Source organism: Agelaius tricolor, unplaced genomic scaffold (genome assembly GCF_023055355.1).
Source record: "Agelaius tricolor isolate 1412-34295 unplaced genomic scaffold, bAgeTri1.0.p SCAF_9, whole genome shotgun sequence".
In the NCBI taxonomy this organism is placed as follows: Eukaryota; Metazoa; Chordata; class Aves; order Passeriformes; family Icteridae; genus Agelaius; species Agelaius tricolor.
The window spans coordinates 15,561,375-15,589,109 of NW_027269269.1; the positions used below are offsets into that span (position 1 = coordinate 15,561,375).

Consider the following 27,735-nt stretch of genomic DNA (forward strand, 5'->3'; position numbering starts at 1 on the left):
TATCAAAGCAATTAAGAGCTGAGGCCTGCAATAAATTCTTTTCTGAAATGTACCAGGATTTCTTTTTCCACTGCTTCCTCAGGATTTTTAAATTTTAGCCTTTAAACTATAATTTCACACAATAATCTGAGTTGTAAGGGACCCACAAGGATCATCGAGTCCAGTTCTTAGGTGAATGGCTCATACAGGGACTGGACACATAACCTTTGGTGTTGGTGTTTTTAGGACCACATTCTAATCAGCTGAGCTAATCTAAGGTCACCTATGTCTAGTTTTAGCCTTTCTAGTTAAGATGTGAATAAGTCCTTTAATTTGGTGAAATGTAGAAACCCAGGATTTCAGAGAATGATAATCTCTAAGTAGAAAAATTAAATCTTCTCGTAGTGGTGCTTGATATCATTGAACTCTTAAGTCAAAGGAAAGAAGAGACAGAGTAGATTTCTTAGTTACTCTACTGAACAGAGCCTGTGGCAGGTACAGAATTAAATTTATCAGAGTGAACACAACACAGTCCAAGATGATAAATCATCATTGGGAATTTACTCTTTTGGAATATGATTCTATGAATATATTTAACCAGATTTTCTAAGGAAATAATTATGCTATGTGAGCATTCATACCTGTCTCTCCCTCAGCTGGAGTGAGACAATAGGCAATGGCAATGAAATCTAAAAAAGTGAGGAGGAAACAAAACAACAGGTTCCTAAAAACTTTGTAAAACTATATGGTTAATTAAAAAACAGGGACATTCTGAGTGTAACCTGTATTGTTACGACAGGCCAGAAAATTCACAGGAGTACCAAAGAAAAAGAAATAGAGACCCTTCATTCATGTCTCAGTCTTGGCAAAATTCTCAGTCAGAGCTCAACCTTTTCAGATTGACTGACCAAGGTCAGTTAATGTCAGGATGCAAATGCACTGGGAACTAGATGCCTTTAATTCCAGTGTTGATAGAATTTGATTTTTCCAAACAGTCTATTTCACAAAAACTAATAGCATTGTTTTATTCAGATACAAAATGAAAATACATACTGAACGTGAAAAGAATCTATTGAAAGCAGCTCTATTAATCATAAATGTCCTCTTTTTGTCCAACATCTAAAAAGCAGGCAAGTTTAGATGAGCAAAAAGGTTCTGAGATCTGAACTCAGATGTTGAACTCAGCATGAATCCAATATCAATCAATTAGTGACCCCCTGTCTTTCTTAACTTTTTTTCCGGGTAAGTATTTATATTGCCTGATATTCCAACCTCTATTAAAATCCTCTCTTCAGCATCTGTCTCCAAGCATAGCACTTGTACCAAGGAGTCAATCAATTAAAACTTTCCTCCAGCTTAGGAAAGTTGGTTAGGCTTTGTACCAGAGACTATTTGATCATCTCTTACACTGACCACTGATTTACAATGCAAATAAGTCTCTTGATAGTGCTGGGTATGGTTTTTTCAAGTCCTTCAGTAATGGAAGATTAACATCACTGCACTAATATTTTATATAGACTTTCCTTTCTAAAGTGTATTTAATATCCAAGCTAGAGCAAGGTAATATTTTATTTTTAAGAATTTTGTCTGAGTATGTATTTGGGCATTGTAGTTTTTGTTATGAATCACAAAGTATTAGTCTACACCCATATCTGTATTTTATGCTGTTAAGTTAGCAAAGAATCTCATATATTCTCTGAGGTCTTTAAAGGAATTGAAACTGTGGTTTTTTGTTGGGGTTTTTTTTGTTTTTTTTCCCCACATAAGAGAATTTGTTTGATTTCTCTGAACTCTGTAACTGTTATTCAAGTGTGTGCTTACGACAGCTGTAAATGAACAGTGAGCTCAGAGATTGGTGAAGGTACCTGATAAGTGGCTGGCACAACTGAAGAGTAAAAAGATAAGAGCACCCACTAAAGAGAGGGCTGACAGGGGTGTACTTAGAATTTCTTTAACTCCTGGAAGCACCACTGATCACAGATTTAAGGTGGATCTGCCTCAAATTAATTGTCTATGTCAATTCTCACTGAAGCCTTTTAATCTCAAATCCCCAAGTATTTTTTAACTGCAAACTAGGGCACAACATTTTAAATAGAAACAAGTGAATAACAGTATTTCAAAGAAAGGATTTTTTTTTTTTTTTAAAAAGCTTTCTTCAAAAGCCTCCTGTAACTTTGTAGTCAACTTCCTGGTATACCAGCATGGTCTTGGGCATGCTCAGCAAGTCCTGAACTGTCCTTCCCCCCAGAACATTTGCACAGTTTGCTCTTGGCATTTTTGGGACCCTCCTGATTTGCTCTCCAGCTCCACACTGGGCACTTTCTGCCAACATGCACACAGTAGTCTTATTTTACCCCAAGAGATGGGGACATCTCTTCACCCTGGGGCAAGGTTCATACCTTTACCAGTAACTCTCTTCAGGAATAGGTCCCACAAATCCATGTTACCTATGGATGAAGGTGATCTCCTAATAATTAAATTAACAGTGTATATAGAGACTGGGAAGTGCTCTGAAGTAATCAGTCCCTTAACACCTTCCCTTTCATTCTATTATTTAAAAAAAGGCAAGTAAGAATGCTTTGTCCCTAATACACCTTTTTTTTTTTCTTTTTCCACATCTTAAAATCTTTAAATTATACTGACCCTTTAAAAATCTGGATAAATTTCATTAAGAAAATTTTTGATAGTTTTGATGATGCAGAATTCTGTGACTTGAATAACTGGACCAAAATGTAAAGTTTATTACCAGCCGTTTGATATGGGCAAACTACATTTTTCTCTCTCAACAGCAGAAATCTTAATAAATTTTGCAACTTTTCCATTAAATAGAGAGATGATTTCTAATTTCTAAAAGCAGTTTGGTGGAAGAAAATGGGTAATCAAGAAGACATGGAGAATGTCTTTTCTGAAAACGCTTTTAGTCTGACATAAATGACAGCTATTTAAAGGCAATCACTTGTGTTTTATATCTCACACAAAAACCAGCAGACACAGTACCCCGCCTTTGAGACAAAACACTGATACATGTGACAGAACATTTCAAGCAGTAGTAATCAGAAGCCACAGATCCAGCATCATCAAGAAAATAACTGAAACATTGTCCATTAAGATCTGTATCTCTTTTTGCTATTGTTGTTCAGCCTTTAGCTGATATTACCCTGCACTATGAATAAGCAATTATCCGCATCTGACAGGTACAGGAGATGCAAATCCCATCCGTTCTGCAGCATGTACACTGATAACTTACACATCTGTTAAAAATAAAGTGCTTTTCAAAATATCACCCAGGAGGCATGTGTTCTGTTTTCTGTTTAGTGACCTTTGGAAACTCTAGTCCAATGAATAACTAGTGATGCGTGAGTAAGTTGGGAGGCAGTAGCGGAAAAGTGCCTATAACCTTATATGTTATCTGTTAAGAAGATGGCTATGATAAAAAGATACATTGCTCTTTCATAATTTGCCTGAGAGAGCAAATCAATGAGAACATAAACTTGTATCCCCTTAAGTTTAATGGTTATGGAATTCATTATCCTGGACAATTAAAAATATTATATGCAGAAAAAGCGCAGTGAATTGTATCATTTAAGGATCTAATTTAATGGTAATTTGCCACCTTACAGGCATTCATTCATATGGCATCAACCACTTCTTGATAAATCTGGCCTTCCATTCAATCATTTTATGTAGAAAGAAGATGAACTGTGCTTCAAGATGGAAAAACTTCACATTCCCAAGATGTTGGTAGAACACTAAAGGAATTCGGCAATGCCATTCTTCCATCTGTTAGAAACCTTTGTAAGCATTCTGACATATTACAAAGCTAAGACTGCTTCACACCCTACATGGCCCATATGGCCTCGATCTGTGTCAGACAAAGTCAGCACTGTAAGACAACAGCTACATAATGAAAAGGCAAGGAAAAAACACCAAATCCAGGGAGATATGGTACAGCACATATGGCTTTGCTTTTGGTGCTACATTACCAACAAAGCCTTCAGACAAAAGCCCTTCACTGCAAGCCCTGATTACAGCTCAGGTAATTCAGCCTTTGAGTAAGCATATCTTTTAAGCATAGATATGGTCTACAGCTTTTATGTAGCCACTTGAACATTAAAAACCCTTTTGAAATTCTTCTTTTATAGTATAACACTACATGTCCACTATCATGCACATATGCCAGGAAACCAAAGATTTTTAAAGAGAAAACACTCCACAATTCCAGCTGACAAGCTAAAAAGGGAGTTACTAAGTCATAGAGGGTCTTCATAATAACCAAACACCCAAATGAGCACTGACAAGTTATGGGGAAGAAAAGCATTTTGAATGCAAGTAGCTAAACCATAAACTTCTTAATAGTGTGAAAAACTTACCTGTTGTATCACTCACATTTTTACAGTTTAGAATAAACAGTGGGCACCTTTATTCAAAATGTAAACAAATTTATTCTTAACTAAATTTAATTAATTAATCACATTATTTTTATTACAGATTATATTTTTCCTATAAGAAAGAATAAATTGTACTTACCCTCTCCAAAGTAATTTCTTCAAATTCATATTCAATTTCTGTTCCATTGACCTAAAGAAAATAAAATCAGAAAATTCTTTTAAATCACATGGAAGGTAACTTCATAGGCATACTGTATAGCTGTTTCAGTATCATTGGTTTACTGAAGCACATTTTTCAACATAGAGCTGAGGAGTTCTAAAGTGCTGAATACTTAACTCCCTTTTGTCTTGGGGGGGCATAGTCAAGCCTATAAACTGAAAATAGTAAAAGTTCAGTATGTAATGGCTATATAAATCACCAACATAATAAGACTGATATTTGTTAAAACATCTCTGTGGACTTTATGCCAATGTTTAAGTAGTTTCCAAGGTAATAGTTTCAAGTCAAAATAGAAGACCTGCTTCTAATATTCTCACAACAGAAGAAAACTTACTTATGCATTGTCTTACCAGCTCCAATTTACACTGAAATACAAAACCAGACAGGAAATTCACACTACTTATGTAAAAATTACTCACTGATACACACACTGAAATACATCTTGTTTACTATATTAACCTAGGGCAAGAACATGACAGAGAACCTTTGCAAGAGACAGGTGAATGGCAGAAAGGCACAGAATGTTAATGTAATTCCTATGCTGAATCCCAGTGTCAAAAAAAATTAAGCTACAAAATGTAGAGCACCAAAATAGATTGTGCTGGACAAAAAAATCTATCAGCTGAAAAGATGACACTGATTTAAGCAGCATTCCAAAACCTTGTTCCAGTCTGACATGGATTATTTTTGTCGCTCTAGGCAACTCACCTAGCATACCTTTGTCCCTTTTCTCCTTTCTTAAATGGGTAGAGCATCTGAGAAAGCTACAAAGGTTCACTGTATTGCAGGTAAACTGCAGAGCAATGAAAATATATCTATCATTAAAATCTCAGAAGAATTTCAAAGCATCACTTCCATACAACTATTCAGCAATTTTTGACTTGGCCAGAAAGTATTGATTAAAAAAAAAAAAAGAAAAATATTAATAAGAAAAATTTATTAATAATGCTATTTCAGTTTCTGTAATGATGGGATATGCCCTGGAAAATAGCTTTGCTTTAGTGTCTTACCTAATTTATACTTAATGAAAAAAAAGACCTAAACTGAAGCAAAGGATTGGGATTGACTTCATCTTGGAGGAACAAATTTGTTATTTCTCAAAACATGAACATTTATCACTCCTCCCCACTCCCAGCTGCTAATTTTCTGTATTAGATTCCTAACTGCAATCATAAAACACTGTATATAAATCATTCTTTATCTCGTCAAGCACCTTTCAAATGTAATTAGGTACTTCCCCTGTGAATATTTTAACAAGGTACATGTATCTGCCAAACAAAAGCTTCCTCTAAAATCCACCAACTCTTTAATTTGTTTACAATTCAAGATGTGATAAACCATGAAATCAGTAATAGAAATACAATCTCCAGAATCTGTGTTGAAATGGAAAGAGAGAGAAAAGTCCAAACAAACAACTCATGCTTAACAATTGCAGGAAAACACAGCATCAATGAATATAATATTTAATAGGTGCGTAATATTTTGGTTTTTTAGTTTATTAGGACTGGGTAATCACATCACATTACACTTACACCAGAGATGAACAAAAAAATTTTACTACAGGATGCCTTCCTGACCAATGTTATCACTTTAATGTTTTCTGCATAGACTCTTTTACTAATACAGGTAACTTACTACATATGAAGATCTTTATAGCTATTCCATTTTTTGTCCTTTCTTGTCTAATGATAATGAAATCAAAGCTATCTATATGTCTCTGTTTTCATGAACTTCTCTTTCATCTCAGGTTGGTGGATAGCTCTGATCTATGCCTTCAATTCCTCAGTCTTGCTCTATAAAGCTGGCTTTGCTTCACTGCTTATAATTGCTTTTCCTTTGCATTAAAAACTCGTTAGTGCAGCAAAATGGGAAAAAGAGGGATATGAGAAGTGAGCAACCTCTGTAGAAAGATGAAAGGAAAAAACACAAGCTGAATACTCAATTTGTATTTGCACACAAACGGTATCTTGCTCATGACCATCTGAGGGGTTTCTATTATCATCCACAGTGGCGATTCTGAAAATGCCTTCAATTCAAATCAAAATTAATTGCAGCAGAGATCCATTATCAGGCTCTGTAGCAGCAGGGGTGATATGAATTAAAAAGCTGATCTTGATCCAGCTCCTTTTGTTATTTAAACATACATGTCTGCATATACCATTCACTGCCCTGTTTGTTTTGCTGGTTGCTCAGCAAACCAATGCAATTATTTCTTAAAGAATCCACTAAGATACTATACCCACCTGTGGCAGGTGGAATGTTGCTTTATGCAGTACCACTCATTGCTAGCACCATTAAACTCCACATTTAGACTCTCTGGCTGCACCTACACTGCTAAATTATAGTCAGTTTCCAGCCAAGTCTCAGTGCTCAGGGCTGTTTCTGTCTGGAGCCTGCTGGAAGCAAATGGCCAAGGAGTGAGCCAACACTTAAGCAGAAAGAGAATCATGGCTCCAGCACTGGAACTGGCTTGTTGGTGCTCTCATTTAGCAGCATATGGACATACCCTCTGTTTTTGTACATTTTAACTTGACAGTCTGCCTGTCAAAGCACCAACAAGCTGTCTGAACCTGCAACTTCCATTCATTACAAGTAGTGGCAACCTACTCTTGTGTCCCTCTTTGCATGACTTTTCTAATCCTGATTTTATATCAGATTGCAGCAAAAAGAAAAAGCAACATTTACTACAGCCTCCATGATTTTAGATAACTACAAAAAATTACAAACATTTTCATTCCGTTTTCTCTTCTCCACAATCAAAGAAACCATCAGCATTTTCCAATTGCTTGGGAAAAATTCTTTCTCAGCTTCCCGCAGTGCAAGCTTGTTATGACAGATATCTTTAATCTCAAGTAAAATTTACATTTATAATGCTGAAATGTGAAATAGTCATCTAACTCTATACTCAAGTAAGTAAAAACAGGCACATGAAGGTCTTAATTAATTTCATCCTCTGCTAAAAACCTCAGGTAGGTGAGGCGAATTGTGCCTGGACATTTCCTTTCACTATGTACAAAGAGAGTCTAAAAATGATGTGTGAAGTGAGGTGAGCACTTGCCTTAAATCTGTTTTCTCTGCATTTCTCCTGGCTATAGACTGGTAACAAATTTCTGCTTAAGGGATGCCGTAAATCTTTTATAATTATGCACCACTTAAAGGCCGGATCTCCGGTTTAGCAGCTTTTCCAATTGCTTTTTCAGGCTTGTCTGCACCTGTACCTGGCAGCACACGCCTGGCACGATATCCAGCAACTACTCCCACAAGCCCAACCTCAAAGGATATCCACAAGGAACAACTCAATCTTTCCCCTTCTACAAAAGCCAAGAAACAGTGCTCTTGGCTTCTGTCTCTGATTTGGGACACTGATGTGCACTCTTCTGAGAAAGATGCTCAACAGCACCTGTGACAGCAAGGGGCCACAGACTGCAGCAGAAGTGGGTAAGGGGTACACAAGATGAAGTCCATGGGAGGACACAGCCAAGTGCATCCCTTCTCCAAGGTACAGGAGCTGGAATCAACACGTCTCATCCAGGAACTTGCATTTCCAGCAAAAGAAAAAAGATACTATTGACCAGGACAAAATGTAAAAGTGCTACATGGGAGCAGATGCCCATAAAATCTTCAGATAATTTTGAGGACCTCTGCTGCACAGCCAACACACATTTGTAATGCAAGAAGGTTCTCAGCCTCCTGACCTTACATATGTTCCTGATCCAGAGTGAGATGAATGCACAGCCCTTCTTGAATAAATTACCAAAAGTTAATTAAGCCCCGGTCCTTAAAAGAACCTCCCACAAAGGCAAGGTAACAGTTACCGTTCATTTACAGCAGCACTCTAGAGGACTCTCCAAAACATTTGACAAGGAAATGTCTTTAAGAAAGAGAGAGACATAATGTAGGGTAACCATCTAGAATCCACCATTCAAGAGAGATTTCCTGGAAAACTCTCACTGCTATTAGAGTTCAATTACCTCTCTAAGAAGAAAGCACTACTCATCTTCAGTGACACTTACTTTCAGGAGAGTGAGAAATAAGAAACAGGTAGAGAGGTTTTTATACACAATTTTGTGAAAAATCTGAAGCCCAGCATACAGAATGACAAAGTAAGGACCTGACAAACTCAGATTTGTTTGTTCCTTTATGTGAAGACTCCTGACTTTTCAGGAAGTTTCTCTACTGCAGTTTAAGGGTGACATAAGCAGCTGAAGTAGTCCCATACTGAAAAATCAGCTCTACAGATTATGCAAAATCCCTAAAACCCTCAAGATAAGCATTCTGTTGGGTTTTTCATTTTCTGACACATATTCTGACACTTCATTAATACTTTTTAAGTTTTTTTTCTCATAATAACAACTGTAATTTGATATTTTTATTTTACTTCTGCAATTAGTTGATTTGATGGACTTGTTTACACTTGAAAGGTAAACATTGCAGAATTCTTTCTCGCTATACCTCTACCCTACTACAACTGCATCCACTCAAGAAGGCTTATATTTCATTACATGAATTTTAGTGGTAAGAACTGTATTACAATAGCAGCAACAATCTAATAAAAACATACAGTTTATTCAACGGCAAGATTTCAAAACCCCTGAATCTATCCTTTCTAATAAAAACTGCCATCAGAGCCATTTGTTATGCTAAGTCTTATTTTCAAGAAGAGATTGTTTTGCCTAAAAATTACATCTGTAGACTTTTATTTCAAGCAAAGCTCATTTTAATCATATTTAATTGGGCATTGTTTTTCAGAAAACTGCAAGAAAGAAGACTGCTGCTTCTACTTCTGCTATCATATGCACGGGAAGATAACTACCCTGACACTGATTTTCATTCAACATGCAGAATTTGTTCCTTTGGTTTCACCAGTTGTCTCATCACCCAAACCTCAGCAGAATACAAAATTGCCAAATTCTTGTTGTACAAGTAACCTCGGGATATATTTTTCCTTCCGAAATTTCCAGTTGGCTGTATAATAAAGATGGTCACAGATTCAGAGAATCATAGAATGGTTTGGTTTGGAAGGGACCTTAAAGATATGTATTTTCAAACCCCCTGCCAGGGGAAGGGACATCTTCCACTAGACCATGTTATTTTACACTTCAGAAACAGCAAGCCCATTTGGGTATCTAAAAAGTATTAAATAGCCTTGCACAATTTCTGTTTTGCCACAAAAGCTAAAGAGTGATCTTTATTTAGCCCTTTGACAACTCCAGATTTGGGTTATTTCTTTATTAATTGTCAAAGGAAAGCTGCTGATGTTCTTTTGATATTGCTTTCCAAAACCATTTGAAGTTTCCTTTCTTACTGCATATAAACCTACAGAAAACACTCTCCAGATTTCTTTCATTCAAATGTGATGACTGCATTTTCAAGCTATCCAAAGGCTGCCAGAAAGTTTTTCATGCTACTCTTTATCTAAGTGAGTGAGAGCATTTTATGGACTATTTATGCAAGATATCCCACATCCATTTTAAAATATAGTGCATAACTAAGCCCATTTCCTTCTTTTTACCTTCCTTTAGGAAACAAGGAAAATACGTTAAATTTTTGAATCAAAATTTACCATAACCTAAAAATTTCTTGCTGTAATATGACTGTTCTGGTACAAAGAATGAAAAGTGAAAAAACATAAGGTTTTCAAAGAAATTTATACTTTATCAGGAATAGATCTTTGTGGATCCTTCCACAGATGCCTAGGGAGCACTCAACCACCAGTCACTGTACATCCTTTAGGGAAGATATTACCCTCAACACATAATTAGCACAGCTCCAAGAAGCCAAATCCAGCTCTTGGTCAACACCTGCAAAGATCTGCAGTCATGATTAACTTGTACCCTGCTCAAAGGGTACTATATTTACTCATTCTTTCCTTTTTAGATGTCTCTTACATCCTTCAGGACCTAATTTTTATTCAGCCTCTTCTCCAATAATTGTCACAATACTCACCCTTTCCTCTTTCTGCCTTCCTCACTGTTATCCTGACTTTTCTTGTTTTCATTCCCTTGGAGAAAATACCCATCTAGCAAGTAACCATTGTCACTGTTTGGTTGATTCCCAAATTGAAATTTTATTTTACTCTACCCCACTTCTCATATCTTGTTCAGAGCAGCCATTTTTTCTTGTTGACTTTGAATCACAATCCCCCAGATGTAATCACAACTTCTCATGTCTCCAAGTCACCTCCACTGCTTTCTGATTTTCATTCCTTTCAGTTTTTCTTCCTTCTTATTACCTCCCCAGTTTGTTCTGTTTTCCTCTCACACACAGATGCACACACACATACATATCAATTTAAACTTACTTTATCTAATCCTACTTCAGCCAAAGAATTATTCATGATTAGTTTTCTATCTTTTCATCTTTTCCAACTAAACTTGAAACATAATTTTCTCCCACGACTCCTCTTAAGCCATTCATACACTCCATGCTCCTTGATTCTTTCCACTAATGCTCCACCTGCTTTACCAGTTTCAAGACCTTGTCAAAATAAGGAATTCTTTTCTGGCTTCCCCTACTCACTGCTCTCACTCCTCATAATCCTTTTTGCTATTCAGCAACAATTTAGATTTACTTATTTTTAGCTGCTTTGTCACCAGAGAGCTGGCACTTTCTACAGTATGAAAAAAAAAATAAAAATTACTTGACTTCTCCAAGGTATTCTTATTATTTTATAAGGTTTACAATGAGCCATCAATTTTTACTTCATGTCTTTGTTTTGTCCATGATGGAAGCATTATTTTAAGTGGAAGCACTTGATATAGCTAATGCGGACTCAACACAAACTTTGTAGATTTACAAGCCTAATGCATGAGCAGATAAAAGAAGAGATCATGATTTCAAGTGGGGTTCACAGTAAATGGAACTGAAATTACATCTGTGTGTGAATTCTGTTTAGGATAGCACTTCCACCTTGTACAAAATTATCACAACAAAAGAAGAGTGCACAGCTCAGTTTTGGCACTTGCAACCTTCTCTCTTATGCTAAAAGAAATTACTATACCATCATATTACCTCTCTAAGTGTAGACATTCAAGTTAAGAAGTGATCTAAGTTTTGAGTTTTTAGACAGGTACTGGAGAGAAGAATCAAGGGGGGTGATTTATGCCATGTATCTTAGTCTTTGGATGGAATTGTTTAAGAACCTGCTTGTCCTCTGACTATACAGGGAAACTCTGGACTTCCAGGATTCATATCCTAAAAAAAAATTATTTCTTAAAAAAATGGCAGGGTGTTTGGAACTAGGTGATCGTTAAGGTCCCTTCCAAACAGTTCTGATTCTACGAAAATTCTTCATCTTTTTGTATCTTAAACTTAGAACATATATCAGTCCAGAAACTTGAAACAGTACATTCTAGCAAACTGGATGCAGCAATTTCTTCTTCTTCATAAAATCACATTCTTTCTTGTACAATTCAGGTAATTTACTATACAGCTTCAGAAGTTCACAATCACGTATTTTGCCTCTTATTTTCTTCTGTGCTTCTGCCATTGCTGACACAGTAATATTTGAGTTATCATAAACACTCAGTTTGTTGGGTTCTTCTATCTCTGCTCTATTTCAGACTTGGAAGAAAATCCATCAAACCTTTCAAAAAATTTGAACAGTTCAGACATTTCTAGAAATTATTTTTCTGGTGTAATCTATCACTCCATAAACAATATACATAAGAATGGAAAATAGCTGTTGCTTGATTAACCTTATTTCATCAACGAAGATTATAAAGTACTTGTAAATTGGGACTTAAAAAGTAATTTTAAAAATGTTTAATACTTCCAATTGCATAATTTGATTTTAAAGGTTGGTAACTGTAAGAGTGTTTAAAAGGCAGAAATTATTACTTATGGGTTAAGTTTGATTCATTTAAACATGAATAATATATTTTTCTCAGTTTTAGGGAAAAAAATCAGTAGCATACTAACTGGCAAAATTTTAGGCAAGGAAAGAACAGCACTAATTAACTTCATTCTTTGGTATCCATGAATCCATGACATGTTTATACAGCCATTATATAAGGAGATAGATGTAATAGGCATAATAGGTATACCATATTTCCTCAATAAATTAATACACAACCAACATAATTTAATCTCTCACAATTTGCTCAACAGGAACATACTCTGACTCATATATTTGTGCCTAAAATTATCTACCAGTACCTTTGCTTAGCTTTGAGAGTTAATACTCTTTTCACTGCTCTCTCGCATATAAAAAAAAAAAAATCACAATCAGTGAATTATTTTGGGTTCTTTTGTTCTTATGTGTTAACTCTAGCACAAGCACTGAAGGCTAAACTCTACTGTACCACTGGTGGTACTGGGCTTGTACTGAAGCTTGTACTGAAGCTTGTGTAACTGAAGTTGCAGGCACCAATCATGGGATGTAGTTACACCTGCAGGAAGAAGCAGCCCTGAAAGAGTGAAGGAAATGCCTGCACTAATAGTAAAAATGAGTAATAAGGAATATGCACACACATAAACTACATGCACGTTTACAAACCAATATGTATTCAACAGGACAAGCTTTTTATGCATGACTCAGTTGCTTTACAAGTATTTTTACAGCAGCAGAAGGATTTGCTATTTCTCTTAAAATCTTTAGTGTCTGTAAGGGAAGGGAGCCACAGTCCTCTGCACTCTACTACTAAAAGCACAGCGGAACAGCTCCCTCATACCCAATTAATTTTGCTGTAGAAAAAAAAAAAAAAAGAAAAAAGAAAAAAAGAAGACATTTTGAACGGCTGAGACAAAATCAGTGGTTTTCTGCTCCTCCTCCCAAGCTCAAGGAAAGAAAATTGATGTAACTGCTGTTGACAGGGATTAACCATGTAAACACTGAGAAGAAGGTAACACAGCCTAACTGATCATCACCAGTCCCAATCTAAGCCTAGCCAATATTCAGCAAACTATCCCAAATACTTCTCAACCTTTCTTGGTAGGAAAAATTGGTTTGCATCAGTTCAAGGGAATTCGAGTTTTTCACAAAAATTCTTTCAACTTAAATCTAAGGAGAGAGGAAAAAATCACTTTCATCCACCTTCAATCAATCTAATTTCTGACACAATAATGAAATATTAAACTTGAAAGTCACTCTGAAAGTAATTTCTATGCACTGCTGCAGTATTCTAAAATAAGACGTTATTTTCAAGATTACCTATTAATGTGTAACAGCAGAGATGAGAGAAGCTTTACTAAAGAATTGAGGAAAGCCAAAAGAAAGCTTGAGAAAATTGCTGACACATAATCCTCTTTAAAACAACACAAAAAGGTCGCAGTGCTCTCTTGCCATAAGTCAGCAGTGATGAAAAGACCTATGGTACAAGAAATGTGGTACTCTAAGAATATTTTTACTACACTAAAATGCACAACTGCAACACAGTACTCTGAAAATGTTTAATGTCACGCAATACTACTTTAAAATGTCAAGTATTTCATCATCTCTTTCCAGAAGTAGAGCACATTTTACCAGTTATATGAAGTATCTTTATTACATTCTCCATAGGTTTCCTGACATAATGAAACCTGTAATTTCCACATCAGAGCTGAAGTATTTGGCAGCAGAGATGAGGAAAGTATTCCAGTTCTTATTTCAACAATAAGCAATGAAGTTTGTGGCAAATCACAGCTAAATTTGTGTACAAATCTCCTGGACATCAAATGCTCCAATATGCATAAGGCAACTAACCAGACATTTCATTTGCCATTACTACACTGTACATGCTCCAGTATGTCTGCTCCACAGAAAAGTTATTTTTCAGGATTAAATTTATTTCTGCTTCATCCTGGGCTCATCACAGGAGCCATCAGCCCATCAAAGGTGCAGACACACACCCCCACAAGCAGAGAGGCACCAGGGCAGGTGGAGGTACCCTGGCAGAGACCCTTCCTCTCCCAGGGAGCCTCAGTCCCTGGCTCAGGGTGACACCCAGCACTGTGGGTCAGCTGGGGGACACCTTGCAGCCTGAGGAGCACATCACTGTCTGTGGGGCTGGGACACTGGCAGGATGCAGGGAACAAGCATCTTGGCATTGCAACAAGACTTAGGAGATGTTCAGGTGAGCAATAAAAGGTGTGGAAAAGGGAAGAATAGATGTGGTTTAGAAGTAGAGAGGAAGAAGTACAAGAAAACAGAGAGGTAAGTGGATAAAGGGGGCCAGTCACATGTAGACAAGGCTGGTCAGTTCATTTCCCTGTCTGAGCCCTGCACCTGCTGAACATCTTCTGTAATATCTTCTATTAAAGTCCATTTTTACCTATTTTATTGGGTAAGAGGTTCTGTGTCTGTGGTACCAGCAGCTGGAGTGCATGCAAGTGCCCACAAGCAGTGGGTGATTGCCAGCAAGCAACTCAATGTGATGCTAAACCGAGAAAAAAAATCTTTGCGGACTCATACTCGTTGCTATGTATCTCCTACTTCACCCAAGCAGAAAGATGAATGTGACAGAAAAAGCTATTCTTACAATCTTCTTGAATCATTCTTCACCAAGAAACAGCAGGGAAATAAAAATGGCTAGAAAATATCTGGAAATAAGAAACTGGTCTCAAAGTGTAACCAATGGTGGACAGTATTAAAGCTTTAACTTTAGTAAAGCAGGGGAATTTCTACAAAATAAAACCAAACTTGATTTTAGCTACAGCCAAAAATCGAAAAGATGTGGAATTAAAGAACTGAGGAGAAAGTAAAGTATAATTTATTTTCTTTCAGTAGATCTGCATATAGAGACAAAGTTCACTGAGACATGATTGAAACAGGGATGCCCAATTCTGATCAACCTGCCTTATTGATAAGATCAGTCTCCCTAAGACATGAGGATGGCTCCTGGAGATTGGTCCTTATTTTGAAAGAAAGATTAATATCTTTCAACAATTCCAAGATATACAGAAAAAAGTTTCACTAACTAGAATATATTTGTGTCCTTCTGCATGAAATTCAAATTCTTGGGGAATGAAAGAACACTTCTCTGACTTAGTTTACAAACAAACTAAACTAGTACACAAAGCTTCTAAAAAGAAATTAAACAGTATTGAAAGCACCAGCTGCATATTATACTTCTCCTCTAGGGAAAGACCAAGAGGTCATATGGACAGTTGAGGACTTTGAGTATTTTTAGAATAAGAAAGAACACTACCAAGATACCACATATCTGCTTCTACTGAAGAGGAAGACTATGGTGAAATCTAAGTGATTAATCAACCTTGCACTATGCACATTATTTGGAAATTAGTATAGCTCAGTAGTATCAAGATAAACTGACATTGTGCCATGCACACATTTCCATCACCTTTGCAAAGCCTAAGTCCTGAATTTGGACATCAGACAAGATTACTTTTGTTATGACCACATTAATGATCACTTAAGCTGAGCAAAGAACAACATTCAGTAAAATGTTAGCCAACATTCAATTGGCAATATTGCGAATATTCCGTAAAATGTTTCAGCCTAGCAAACATAAAACATAACATACTCAGCACAAATAATTTATGACTAAGAAGAATCCAGAATTTTAAACTCCTGTCATCTCTATGCAGAAAAATTTAGAGGCACAAATTACTTGACAACTGATTGAATATGTTAATGTAAGATACAAAAGAAATGCACTTCAGTTGTTATTTCTCTTTATTAATAACCTCAACAAGTGGAAATTTATCTCATGTAGGAATCTTTATTTTCTATTACCTTCAAACTAAGCCAATTTTCTGCACAAAATTATGAAGGCTGTAATATCTAAGATCAGGAAAACAGATATTATCTGTGGCATATTTGGGTTTCCTCCTCTATCCTAGGTCATCTAAACACTGATTAAAAATGTAATTTATTATCGAGTCTGAGTCACCAGATCACTGCATTAAAAGTAGCGTCAGGTTTTATTGTGTAAAATGTGGATTAGCAATAACTCACATTTCCAAAATGTCTAAACTCACAATTTGCAACAGTAGGGACTTCACAATATTTGCTGAAACTGTGTTGAAGTTGTGTTAGTTTTACAGCATGGATCAGCGAATACCTGGCTAACAACGGGGGAAAATAGGAGCATTTAAATGGCTAACTTTGCAATTTTGTTAAGAGAATCGTGTTCCTTTGAGATCTTCTTTATATTGTTGTAGGGAACGAGTAAGAACACTCTCCAGCTATTCTAAAATTTGAAGAAAGTAACCATAAATAACAGGAAAAATGCTGCTATGAAAAACACAGTGAATAATATTAAGAACAATATCTAAAAGATCACAAATTAAGTGTATATTTTCTATCCATTGTTATTACTGATGTTGCATTATGTGCTGCCAGGATAAGAACCTTGCCTCGGCTGAACTTTAACAGGTAGTTTGCAAAGCAAAATATTCAACAATTCTACACATCAAAAAGTAAATATTGGTAAAATTACAAAGAAGAGTTCTTGTAAAACAAATTTCAGACATACTTTATCTTAAATAAGTGAAAAACCCATTATAATCAAACCATCGTGTGTCCAATAAGACATGAAAGCAAGATTTTTCTGTTCCACTTTTCATCTAAACAAGCTTTCTCTTCAATACCAAGCAGTCACTTTCTCTTTACTTCTTAGATTATCCAAGGTCAAAGGAACACATCTGTCCCTGACAGCAATTAATCTGAAATCCTCCAAAATGAACTCTTATGAAAAAGGAAAGCTTTCTTCCTTTAGTATAATTAAAACCATTAAGATGATGACATCTGTGCTAGCTCTTCTTTCATTTTTTTCCACAATGGCTTTCAGTTAAGTTCTGCACCTTTCTAATACAGTAAATACTGACCAATACAAGTCCCATTGTCTTGAATCCAAAAAAAAAAAATATTCTATAAGTAAGTAGTTATTCACTTGCATTCTTTATGCTGTTTCCCAAATCACTTCAGAAATTTAACTTCACGACAAAGTGAAGTTTGGAATGTTTGACTATGGAAGTTTTGACTATGGAAAAAAAGCCATGTGTACTAGAAGAGCTTTATCAGCTTCTTAGAATCACAGAATGGTTTGGGTTGGAAGCAACTTTAAAGATCATCCAGTTCCAATCTCCCTGCCATGGGTCTAAATTTTATACGTACATACATAGATATATATAAATGTATATATTTTAATAAAGTATTTTATGAAAAAGACAATGGGCTTGAAGGTTTAAGAGCATGAATTGTACTATAAAAGCATTTTTGGTTATGTTAACCACTGGATCCTTGCAAACCTACCAACTCAACTGACTTTAGCCTACTGCTACAATATCCAGTAAGGTTAGCTCTCGTAGCATAATATATAAAGACTTATATAAAAGGAAGTACTAATTCAAGGCTAGGCAGAGAATGACAAAACCAAATTCAAATGACTTGTGATTTAGGTCAGGTTGGTCCATGTAATATAAGGCTGCCTCAGATCTCCAAGTGCTTCAAAAAACTTTAACACGCATTCTGCACCACGTGCCAACATCACAGGCAAATTAAAAATTAAGTATAGATGGCTGTAGAGGAGGGGTATGTGAACATCCATACTCCCCCATATGTTTATGGTAAATATGACTTTTCTCAGAGTGATGAAAATACCAGACAGGGCAATGCGTGGCTGACTGCCCCCAGCAGAGGCAACAAGGATAAGAGTGGCCCAGCAAAACAGACTTTGCAAAAGCAAAGCACTGTACCTCTTTCAAGGGATTTATTATATTGTCACCCAAAGGACCCAATAGTGGATATCCAAAAACCTGTTGGCAAGAGCAGTTTTTTGTCAAAAAGTCTGCTTTACAAATTTGAGAGTGTTAGAACTAAGACTGATAAATGCACACCCATGACCTGGACTGCAATGCTGAAGTACTTGCACTCCAAATCCAAAAAGCATGAAGCATTACACACTCCCTATGCTGAGTCCACCTGAAGCCAAGGGACACAAATGAGTGCAGGATGTGATCTCTGCAGTTCAATAAGCTCCTCTCTCCCAGTCTGCTAATTGCAACATTTCAAACATCCATACAAAGAACTCCTTGACTGAATCTAAAGTCCAGCATTATTCATAGGCAATTGAAAATGGACAGTATTATAATTTCAGAGAATAGAAGTGGAATAATTAGATATGTCACCAAGGGATGCATTTACTTGTTGGATTGACAGGATGTTGGTAATTCTACCTACATCCAGACACAATGAAGGCTTTTTGATTTTTTATGTATTATAATACATAGCACTCAAATAGGCAATGTAGTGTTCATTCCTACAGAAAATAAAAGAAATCCCCTAAAATCATGAAGTTATTTTACTTGAAAGTAAAGTTTTTTACCTGAATTAAAAATTATGTCTTTGAGAAGGCTTAAATATCAAAAATGCATTCATAATTTTAAAGCAAAACACATGAAAAAAAAAATCACATTTTTGTTTCAGAATCACTCTAGCCCTTCTTTAAAAGATGTTTCTTTTTTAAACAGTATATTTTAAAAGAAAAGGTTTGAAATAAGTTTATTTTCAGGTAGAAAAAGATTGGGTATGAAATAAAGGCAAAGTAAATCCTAAGGTCCATTCTGTACTTTCACTTTGGGTTTTCAACAGTGGCAGCATATTTTTTTATGCTGTCACACTAAAATCCATTTAGGTCATCAGACAGCAGGATGAAAACTTTTCCATTTTTGCATGTTTAAGGGGAGCTGTTCTATATTAGTTCATTGGTTTTGTGTTCTGTAGAACCATTTTCACTAATGATCACAAAATATTTTATAAACATTATTTAAATCAAGCCTGTCTATACTGCTGTTATGAAAGAAAAATGTCTTATCCCACTGCAGAAACAATGACATGCAGAATACAGCACTGTTTGCCAGGGCAAAAAAAAAAAGCTGTGATACAACTGAAGGGCCAAAACAGACAAGCCACGCCAATGCATCTTTAAAAGACTAGCACAGAGTTCTACCAGCTTTAACTTTTCCATTGCAATGCACATTAATGACAGGCTGAAAGATTAGTATGAATAATAAACAAAACTGCAGGTTAAGAATCTGGAAAAATGTAAGTCATTAGAGATAATAAGGTGTGTAATCTGACTTTCAAGACTATGATCAAACTAATTAGGAAAGAAGCAACAAATTTATTCTGAAAAGTCAATGGAAAAAATATACATACCTGAATGCCGGTATTTTAATATATTTATATATAATATTAATAAAAAACCAAACTCCATGAGTTTCCCACTATTGTAAAAATTCAGATGCTGTAACTTTAGACCAAAATTTCTTTTTAGTCTTCTATTACCACTGTCCTCAAAAATTTGCTAATCATCCATAGTCATTGTTGTGGTTTAATCCCAACCAGCAGCCATGACCCACACAACTGGTCACTCCTCTACCAGCAGGACTGGGAGAGAATTGGAATGATCAAAAGTAAAAACCTTGTGGGCTGAGTTAAAGACAGTTTGGTAGGGAAAGCAAAAGACACAAGCAATGCAAAACAAGGAGTTAGTTCACTGCTTCCCATGGGCAGGCAGGTGTTCAGCCATCTCTAGGAGAGCTTGACTTGGGAAGACACATGCCATTACTCTGAATGTCCCTCCCTCCCTCCCTCCTTCTTCCCTCCCTCCTTCTTCCCCGAACTTTATGTACTGAGCATGATGCCACATGGTCTGGAATATCCCTTTGGTCAGCTGGGGTCACCTGTCCTGGCTGTGCCTCCTCCCAGCCTCCCATGTATCCCCCACTCTCTCACCAGTGGGGCAGCACAAAGAGCAGAAAAGACCTTGGCTCTGTGTGAGCCCTGCTCAGCAATAACAAAAACATTTCTATATTATCAACCCTCTGTTCAGCACAAATCCAAAAGTGCCTCATACAAGCCCCTGTGAAGAAAGTTAACTCTACCCCAGCCAAAACCAGCTCAGCCATATATGACATTTAACATTAATTATGCAAACACTTGCTTTATTGTAAAAATATGTAAAAAAGTAAAAATACTTTTCTAGATCTAGAATGCACCTACATTCTTATTATCCAATAAAAAAACCTTTCACTGCCTGTGCTCAGAAATTCACAAAGTTTCCTCATTCTTTTTACAGTCAGATGTGGCAATGTGCTCCCATCCCCAACCTGTCTTTTATATTCCATTATAATTCCTGCTCAAGTAATAACCCTAAGTGGTGGTCAGTCATGGATGTATCTGGTCCTGACAGCTCAATCTGGCCCCAGCTGGACATGGGAGGAGATAGAACACAGCATGATAGGCAAGAACAACATTTGGCCAATATACCCAGCTAACCAGAATGCTGGTCAATGCCCAGCTCAAGGCAAATTTGGAAGAAACTAGGACCTGTAGTCAGTACACAAATATGACTGTGACTCTATCATCTTACTCCATGAAGAGCAGACAGCCCAGGGCCTGGTGAGCTCTCCTGCATGGCAGTGGGCTGCACACCAGGATTCCCCCTTGAGCAGGAATGCCTCTCAAGGTTATGAGATGCTACATCAGATGGTTGGTAAGTGAATTGGGAATAAGCACACTGAAACTTGGCAATCTTTCAGAAAGGATGATTAAACACTGGAATGGGCTGCCCAGGGAGGTGGTTGAGTCACTGTCCCTGGAGGTGTTTAGGAAAAAACTGGATGTGGCACTTAGTGCCATGGTGTAGTTGACTCTGTGGTCTGATCATAGGTTGGACTTGATGATCTCAGAGGCCTTTTCCAACCTAATTGATTCTGTGATTGCAAATATTTAATCTTTTAGACATCAACCACTGGCCAAAGCTGAGACAGTCTGGATCCAGCTGCACCTAAACTCCCCTCTGAAAGGAAGTTTCCAACAGAATGGGGTTCTTTCTGAACCTCATGGCTCAATAGGCAGATCCTCCCAAAATTCTGACTGTTCTCTATCCAGTAAATGCTCAAGTATATCTGGCCATTCATTCTTGTTAAACCACTGCTGCATTTACCACTGAACTTCTTTTATATCAATGAAATATAGATCCTTCTTACTCAAGAGTAAAGTGCCTGATTCCATCCACAACACCAGAACAGGGAGAATTTATTTTTCTTTTCAGCCCTTGTTTAAGCTTTTATGTGCCTTGTTCTAATGTGCTAAATCTAGGTCCACTAGCTGAATGGCAGAGAGAAAAGCTGAAATTCCCCATTTTGGCATCATCCTGGCCCCCACACTGCCCTGCCCCAGGAGGGGCTGAGCTCACAGTGTCCCTAAGCTGGAATGCACCAAAACAGCTGCACAGCCCTCTCTGTGGCCACACTCAGCCAAGGGTAAAACAAAACAAAGATTTGATAACAGCTCATGAAAACATAACCAACATAGTTTGAAAATTACTTCTTCAGGACATGTCTTACATGTACCTTCACAGAACTCATCATAGACAGCATAGTTAGCAAATCAAACTAATAATAAAATAACAGTAACTCAAAACAGTAATAATATAAAAAATAATAATTTGAAAGAACAATGTGAAACTGAAGAAATATGAAGAATTCATTGTGACTGAAAGGAGAATAAAGTACATATTCCTTAGATCTTATTGCTGTGACAGGATGGGAGAGGAAGGGAACAACCACAGTACCTGAGTGAACTTCCCTAAATTTTTTGTTAAGATGAAAAGAAAATAAAATTCCATCATAAGATAAATAGAAAGGCTCCCTTCAATTTCTATAAGTGATGCAGCAAAGACAGCCTTATAGCTACTTTTAACTCAACTATGCAGCTTTTTGGAAATGAAAAAAGAAATAAATAAGGCCTATTCTGTGCAATAGAGAAAATGAGATGATTCATATGTTATTAAATTAATACTTCTCATTATACAAAGAGATCTAAAATTTACAGCAAAAGAATAGAGAACAAACAAACTCCCACAAATGTTTAATTGTGTTTAAAATGTCAGAGAATAATTCGTTTTGTACCATCGAAGCTTCCTATCAAATTTATTCCCACGTCCAAAGCTTGGTGAGCCAAAGTTTTCAAATCACTGAACCTAGAAACAAACTTAATTAACTGTTTCTTCTGTTATTTTCTGCAGGCCCAAATTATAACAGAATAATAGAATAAGGCTTTTTCTTTTGTCTCATCTAAAAAAAGCATACTGATGAAAACCAGTCCCACAAAGGATTATTTTTTTTCCAAACTATTGAGTTGAAAGGTTTGAAGAATATCAACATTTGCAAAATGTTTAATAATGTGATTTTAAATGATTAGAGGATTAATGAGACAAATCACTTAGTTTACCAGTTGTATACCAGCTGTAAAAAGGAAATTTCTCTCAGGTGGACCAGTGCAAAGATGACATGTGAACGTGCTTTGTGAATGCTGACCATCACTGTGAGAACTATCTCCCAAATCTCAGGAATTTTTGGAGGAAGATGGCAGAGAGGATGAGCAGAGTTGTTAATGAATTGGAAATGCATTGAGGGTACATCCTGTAAAACAATGACACAGGTTGTGCCAACAGCCTAATGAAATCACGAGAAGTCTCCATCCAGCATGTAACAACACGAAAAACAGCCTGACCTTTTTTAGGGATCTGCCAGGTTATCAGTTGTGGCTAGTAGTTACAGAAAAAAAACCACCATTTTGATTCAAAAATTGAAAATCCAGTGCCTGAATTTGGAAATAATTTCTATATGGTATGAAATTGATGACTTAATTTTATTATAGTAAATGCAATGAAAATTACTGTTATTTAAAAAAAAATACAATAAAAAATTATTTTTTTAAGCCGCACTTTTTTTTTGTGCAAACATGTGAGTGGACAGCATTAACTAGTTGTCATGAAAAATATCTTAGAAAATCCCAACAGTCAGAAATCAAAAACAAACATGTCAAAAATTTTCTTGAGATATATCACTTGCTTATGTATTCCCTTTGCCTTTTAATTCTATTCACGAAGTTGATTTAGAAATGGTGCTCAGATTTGTGGAAGGCAAACTCAATCAAAAGAATTCAAGGACAACCATCTAAGACTAGAGAAAGACAAAAGTATGAAAAAAGGAATGTAGATGTTAGAACCATGACCCAATTAGGAGGATCTGAAAAATTCTTGTTCTCCCCATCCAGTCTTCCTGGACTCCAAGTGTACTTTAGCAATGAGAGCTAAAAAGCAGGGATGAGTAGTAGGAATGTAAGATCACTACAGCCCCAGGGAACAGCACTTCTGGGTGTTTTAAACACTCCACAGTTCTGAGAGTGGATCAGCATCTTACACCAAGGCTCCTTTTAGCTTTGGACAGAAGATACAATCATTTAACTTGGCTTCTCTGATCCATACAGTAATTTTTTTCTCAGAGTGTTAGAAGTTTATTTTATGGCAACTAAAAATCAGTAGTGCCTTTCAGTAGTGCAAATACCTAGGAAATAAACTCTAAGGATACTTAAACATTGACCAAAGACATTCCCAGGCACTTAGAGTCTTCCCATGCATGTCTGGAAGTCCTAACAGTGCTGAAAATGCAGCTGTTTGACACATGCTCAAGTTTCAAAATCATAATTAAATCTAGCTTTTTGTTATCTCTCTGAACCAACCTCACCCAGAAAAAATATTTTAGGGCCTATCTGCTAAACTACATTTCCTGTAAAATAAATTATATGATGATGGCTGCAGTATCATACACTTAACTCACCCAGCTTGGAAGATTTGTCTCTGTATTTCCAAATACTTAAAAGAGAGACAAAACTCCCCTAACACCCCATTACGTTATAGGCTGTATTACAGGCCCCACACAATACTACAGGCTCTATGGGGTTTTGCTGGGATGGGGTTTATTCTCCACAGTAGCCTTTGTGGAGCAACAATTCAGCGTGTGGCTGAAACAATGTTGCTAATACACCATCATTTTGGTTATTGCTGAAGAGAGCTTGCACAGCATCAAGGCTTTTTCTCCTTTCAATTTTACCCTTCCTGTCCCAGTAGCAAGTTGGCAGGGGGTGGGTACAGGGTTTGGAGGGGACCTAGCCAGGAGAGATGACCCCACATGACCAAAGGAACAGTCCATATCACATGGTGTTCTGCAGCAAAAGCTCAGGGCAAGGAAGTGCAAGGGACAACATTCATGATTATGGTTTCTGTCTTCCCAAATAACTGCTACACCTGATGAAGCCTTGCTTTCCTTGCTAAACATCTGCCTGCTGCTGGGAAGCAGTGAATGAATTTCTTATTTTGCTTCACCTGCACATGCAACATTTGCTTTCCCTATTTAACTCATTATCTTCTGCTTTTATATCTTTATTTTCTACCTGACCCACAGCAGAGACCAGTGAGAAGGTTGGCTACTGGCCAGAGTCAATCCACCACATGCTGTCACTAAATATGCATTGGGAAGGATCCCTGGACAGGAGGGGATGTATACAGAAGCAAACGTGGATCTAGCCCAGTGACTACAGCATCTCCCTTGCAGAGGAAATATAAAATGAAACCAAACTAAATTAAACTGCATCACTCCTGAGAGCAAGAAAGAAAACACAGGTCTCCCAGCCCACTCCCTCAAATATGAGTTTGGAGGAAGAGGTCATTTGCTCATGACTTGGTTTTGTGTCTCATTTTAGAGAATGTTCAAACATACAAATCATGAGCAGAAGAAAATGCCTATTTGTAAAGCAGAGACCCCAGGTTCTGTGGGGCACTATGGTGGCCTGGGCTCAGCAGACGGTCAAGTTGAAGTGCTTCTTAGTGTCTAGTGTTAAATAAGCCTCTGTAGTGGTGCTGCTGTGTCCCATATCAAACAGAAATAACTCTTCCCAGGCTAGGAAGAGCAAGGTGACTAATTCAGAGTTGTCTATTTCTACAACAAGCACCTTCTGTTTATTTATCCAGTTCACATCATATGTTGGAGACTGAAACAGCCCACAGGCAATTCTCAGCCTATTGTCAACATTTCTCTTGAATGTCTTTGGTCATTTGTTCTTTATTATTTAAGAGAAAGGAACTCTAGTACAAAAAAGTGGCATAAAAGTGTGTAAGTATTGATAGGGTGTGTTAAGGGAATAAATCATACTGATTGAGCATCTTGTCACCGGTGTAATTGCATCTGTATTTAGGAATTCTAACACCGTAGCTGCAGAGGATCCTGGGCACAGGTCCAGTGCTGAAAATGAGAACTGGGGCTCACAGTGTCCCTTCTGGAAGACTAGAGAACACGAAGTATAAAATGTCTCATCAAAATACAGGAGAAAAGCCAGACAGACCTATTGAAAGTGAGACCATAGCAGATGGTTTTGATGTTAGGATGGAAAACTGAGACAGAAATTATAGGAAGCCATTTAAAAAAGCTGCATGCAAATGAACAGAGAAATTCTATTTAACTTTTTCACCCTTCCCAATAGTTCATATTCCCATCAAGGGACTTAATTCTCTTCTGCTTTAGAGCACTGTCATTCTTCTAAATTGCTCTTGGCTGTGATCTTTACCTGTGCTATGCACCATAATTTCTAAGTTTTATGAATTGTCAGTAACAAACTGGCCAGGACAGCCCCTATTAAACTTCCTCATCAACAGTCTTCTGAAAGACAGAACCCAGCACCATGATTGGTGTAGGTAGATAAATAATTAGGCTTATGCATTGGTATCGTAAGAAACAGATGTGGACAAAACACGACAGATGAGAGACATTAATTAGGAGCTTCAAAAAGAGAACTAAAATGAAGCAAAAAGAAAGATTAGATACTGGCTGGCTAGCTTTGTGCTACTTGCTTTTCTTTCCTCCAATCACTTAAGCCTCTTACTCTCTTTGCGATGTGTTTGCTTTGTGTTCTTCTATGTCCTTTATCTTCAACTATAGCTGGTTTTACAGTTTAAACAACAATAATCAAATGTTCGTAGAAAAACCAGATTTTTTAAAATCTAATAAAAATATGCATTTATTTTAGGATGATCTGCTTCCTAGAAGTCATAAAAAAGAAGAGACATTAATCGGAAAATATTAAGTTAATTAGTTCGAGCTGTTATTTATCATGAGCAATTTCCATCTACAAAAGAAGGACAGAGAGACAAATGAAGGGATACCGCACCACTTTAAAATACACTGTGCATCCAGGAATCTTCCTATTACACTAGCAGGGTGTGCATGGCTCTAAAAGCAAATACTCGTGTTGCTGGTAAGGATGACAGCTTTAAGGAAATCACTTTTCTTTTTTTCAAAGAAAGACCAGTTTTAGTAAACATAAACTACAAGTTGGGTGTATGTAATATGCTGTGATTCACCTGAGTGCAACTGTCATTCCCAATTTCTTTTCCCAGAAAAGAATTTACTAGGTGACTATAGAAGAAATTATTAATTGCAATATTTATTTATAAGGTAACTTCTATGCAACACCAAGCAGAATTTCTATCTGAAAATAAACCAACTCTACATATTTATAAAAAAACCTTTAATACTTACATAAGGGATTGTGTCCAAAGTGTCTGTGTTGACAATTATAGGGGCAGGGCTTGCCTGAAATGGAAAAAAAAAATAGAGAAAATAAATTTAAAGACCTGAAATTCATTAATATTGAAATACCCATACTTCTACATTAAGTTAAAAGTCTAAAAGCCCATTTTCCCACTGAATTAAAATTGTACAACAGTATATAACTGTGGGTACTGCTCAATCCAGGATGAAGAAATAGGTTCTCAGCCTCCAAACCACAGCTCGCTGTGGCCTTTCTTTTTAGCTTCTCCAGGTTTTGGACCACATCCTGAATACATATTGTGCATTTTTTAGTAGAACTGCAAGAAACCTGATGTATCCACCTTTCAATTAGGGGGTATTGAGGTTGAGGGTTTCAGCTTCAAATGAACCTGACAAATCCACCTTTTGTGCTTGAAGCAAGATGATGAACTGATCTTTACAGAGGAGAAACATTTAATGCTTACACTACTTAGCAGTACTGTATAGGATATGTATAAGCACGTATATGGTGATATTTATGTCAAAGGTATATTGTGCTGTATATTTTTACATATAATTGGCATGGCTCATATACACTCAGCTGAGGTTCAGATTGAAATACAGAACAGTTTAAAAAGACTTGAGCATCTGCAAAGCTGCCCAACCTGATCTTTAATTTCTTGATGAAGCTCATATCCAGGCTCATTTCCAACCACCTGAACCTCTTGCTCTTTCCATTCTGGCATGCAGTGGTACTGACCCAATGCCAAGCTCTGATATGACCCAGCTGCATAAGCTTGGTTCAGCCTCTGAAGAAAACCAGGAAGTTGT

The 27,735-nt window shown here is 36.8% G+C and overlaps 1 protein-coding gene across 29 annotated transcripts in view; it reads right to left on the reverse strand.

The window, feature by feature from the left end:
* The window catches only part of DLG2 (discs large MAGUK scaffold protein 2), a 982,781-nt gene that overhangs the window by 360,129 nt on the left and 594,917 nt on the right, over positions 1 to 27,735 (reverse strand). For all 29 annotated transcript variants that reach the window (XM_071432840.1, XM_071432845.1, XM_071432843.1 and 26 more), the window contains 2 exons: positions 26,914 to 26,967; positions 4,507 to 4,557 (listed from right to left, as the gene is read on the reverse strand). In XM_071432840.1, the coding sequence (XP_071288941.1) occupies positions 4,507 to 4,557; positions 26,914 to 26,967 (105 nt within the window). The remainder of the gene's footprint in view (positions 1 to 4,506; positions 4,558 to 26,913; positions 26,968 to 27,735) is intronic.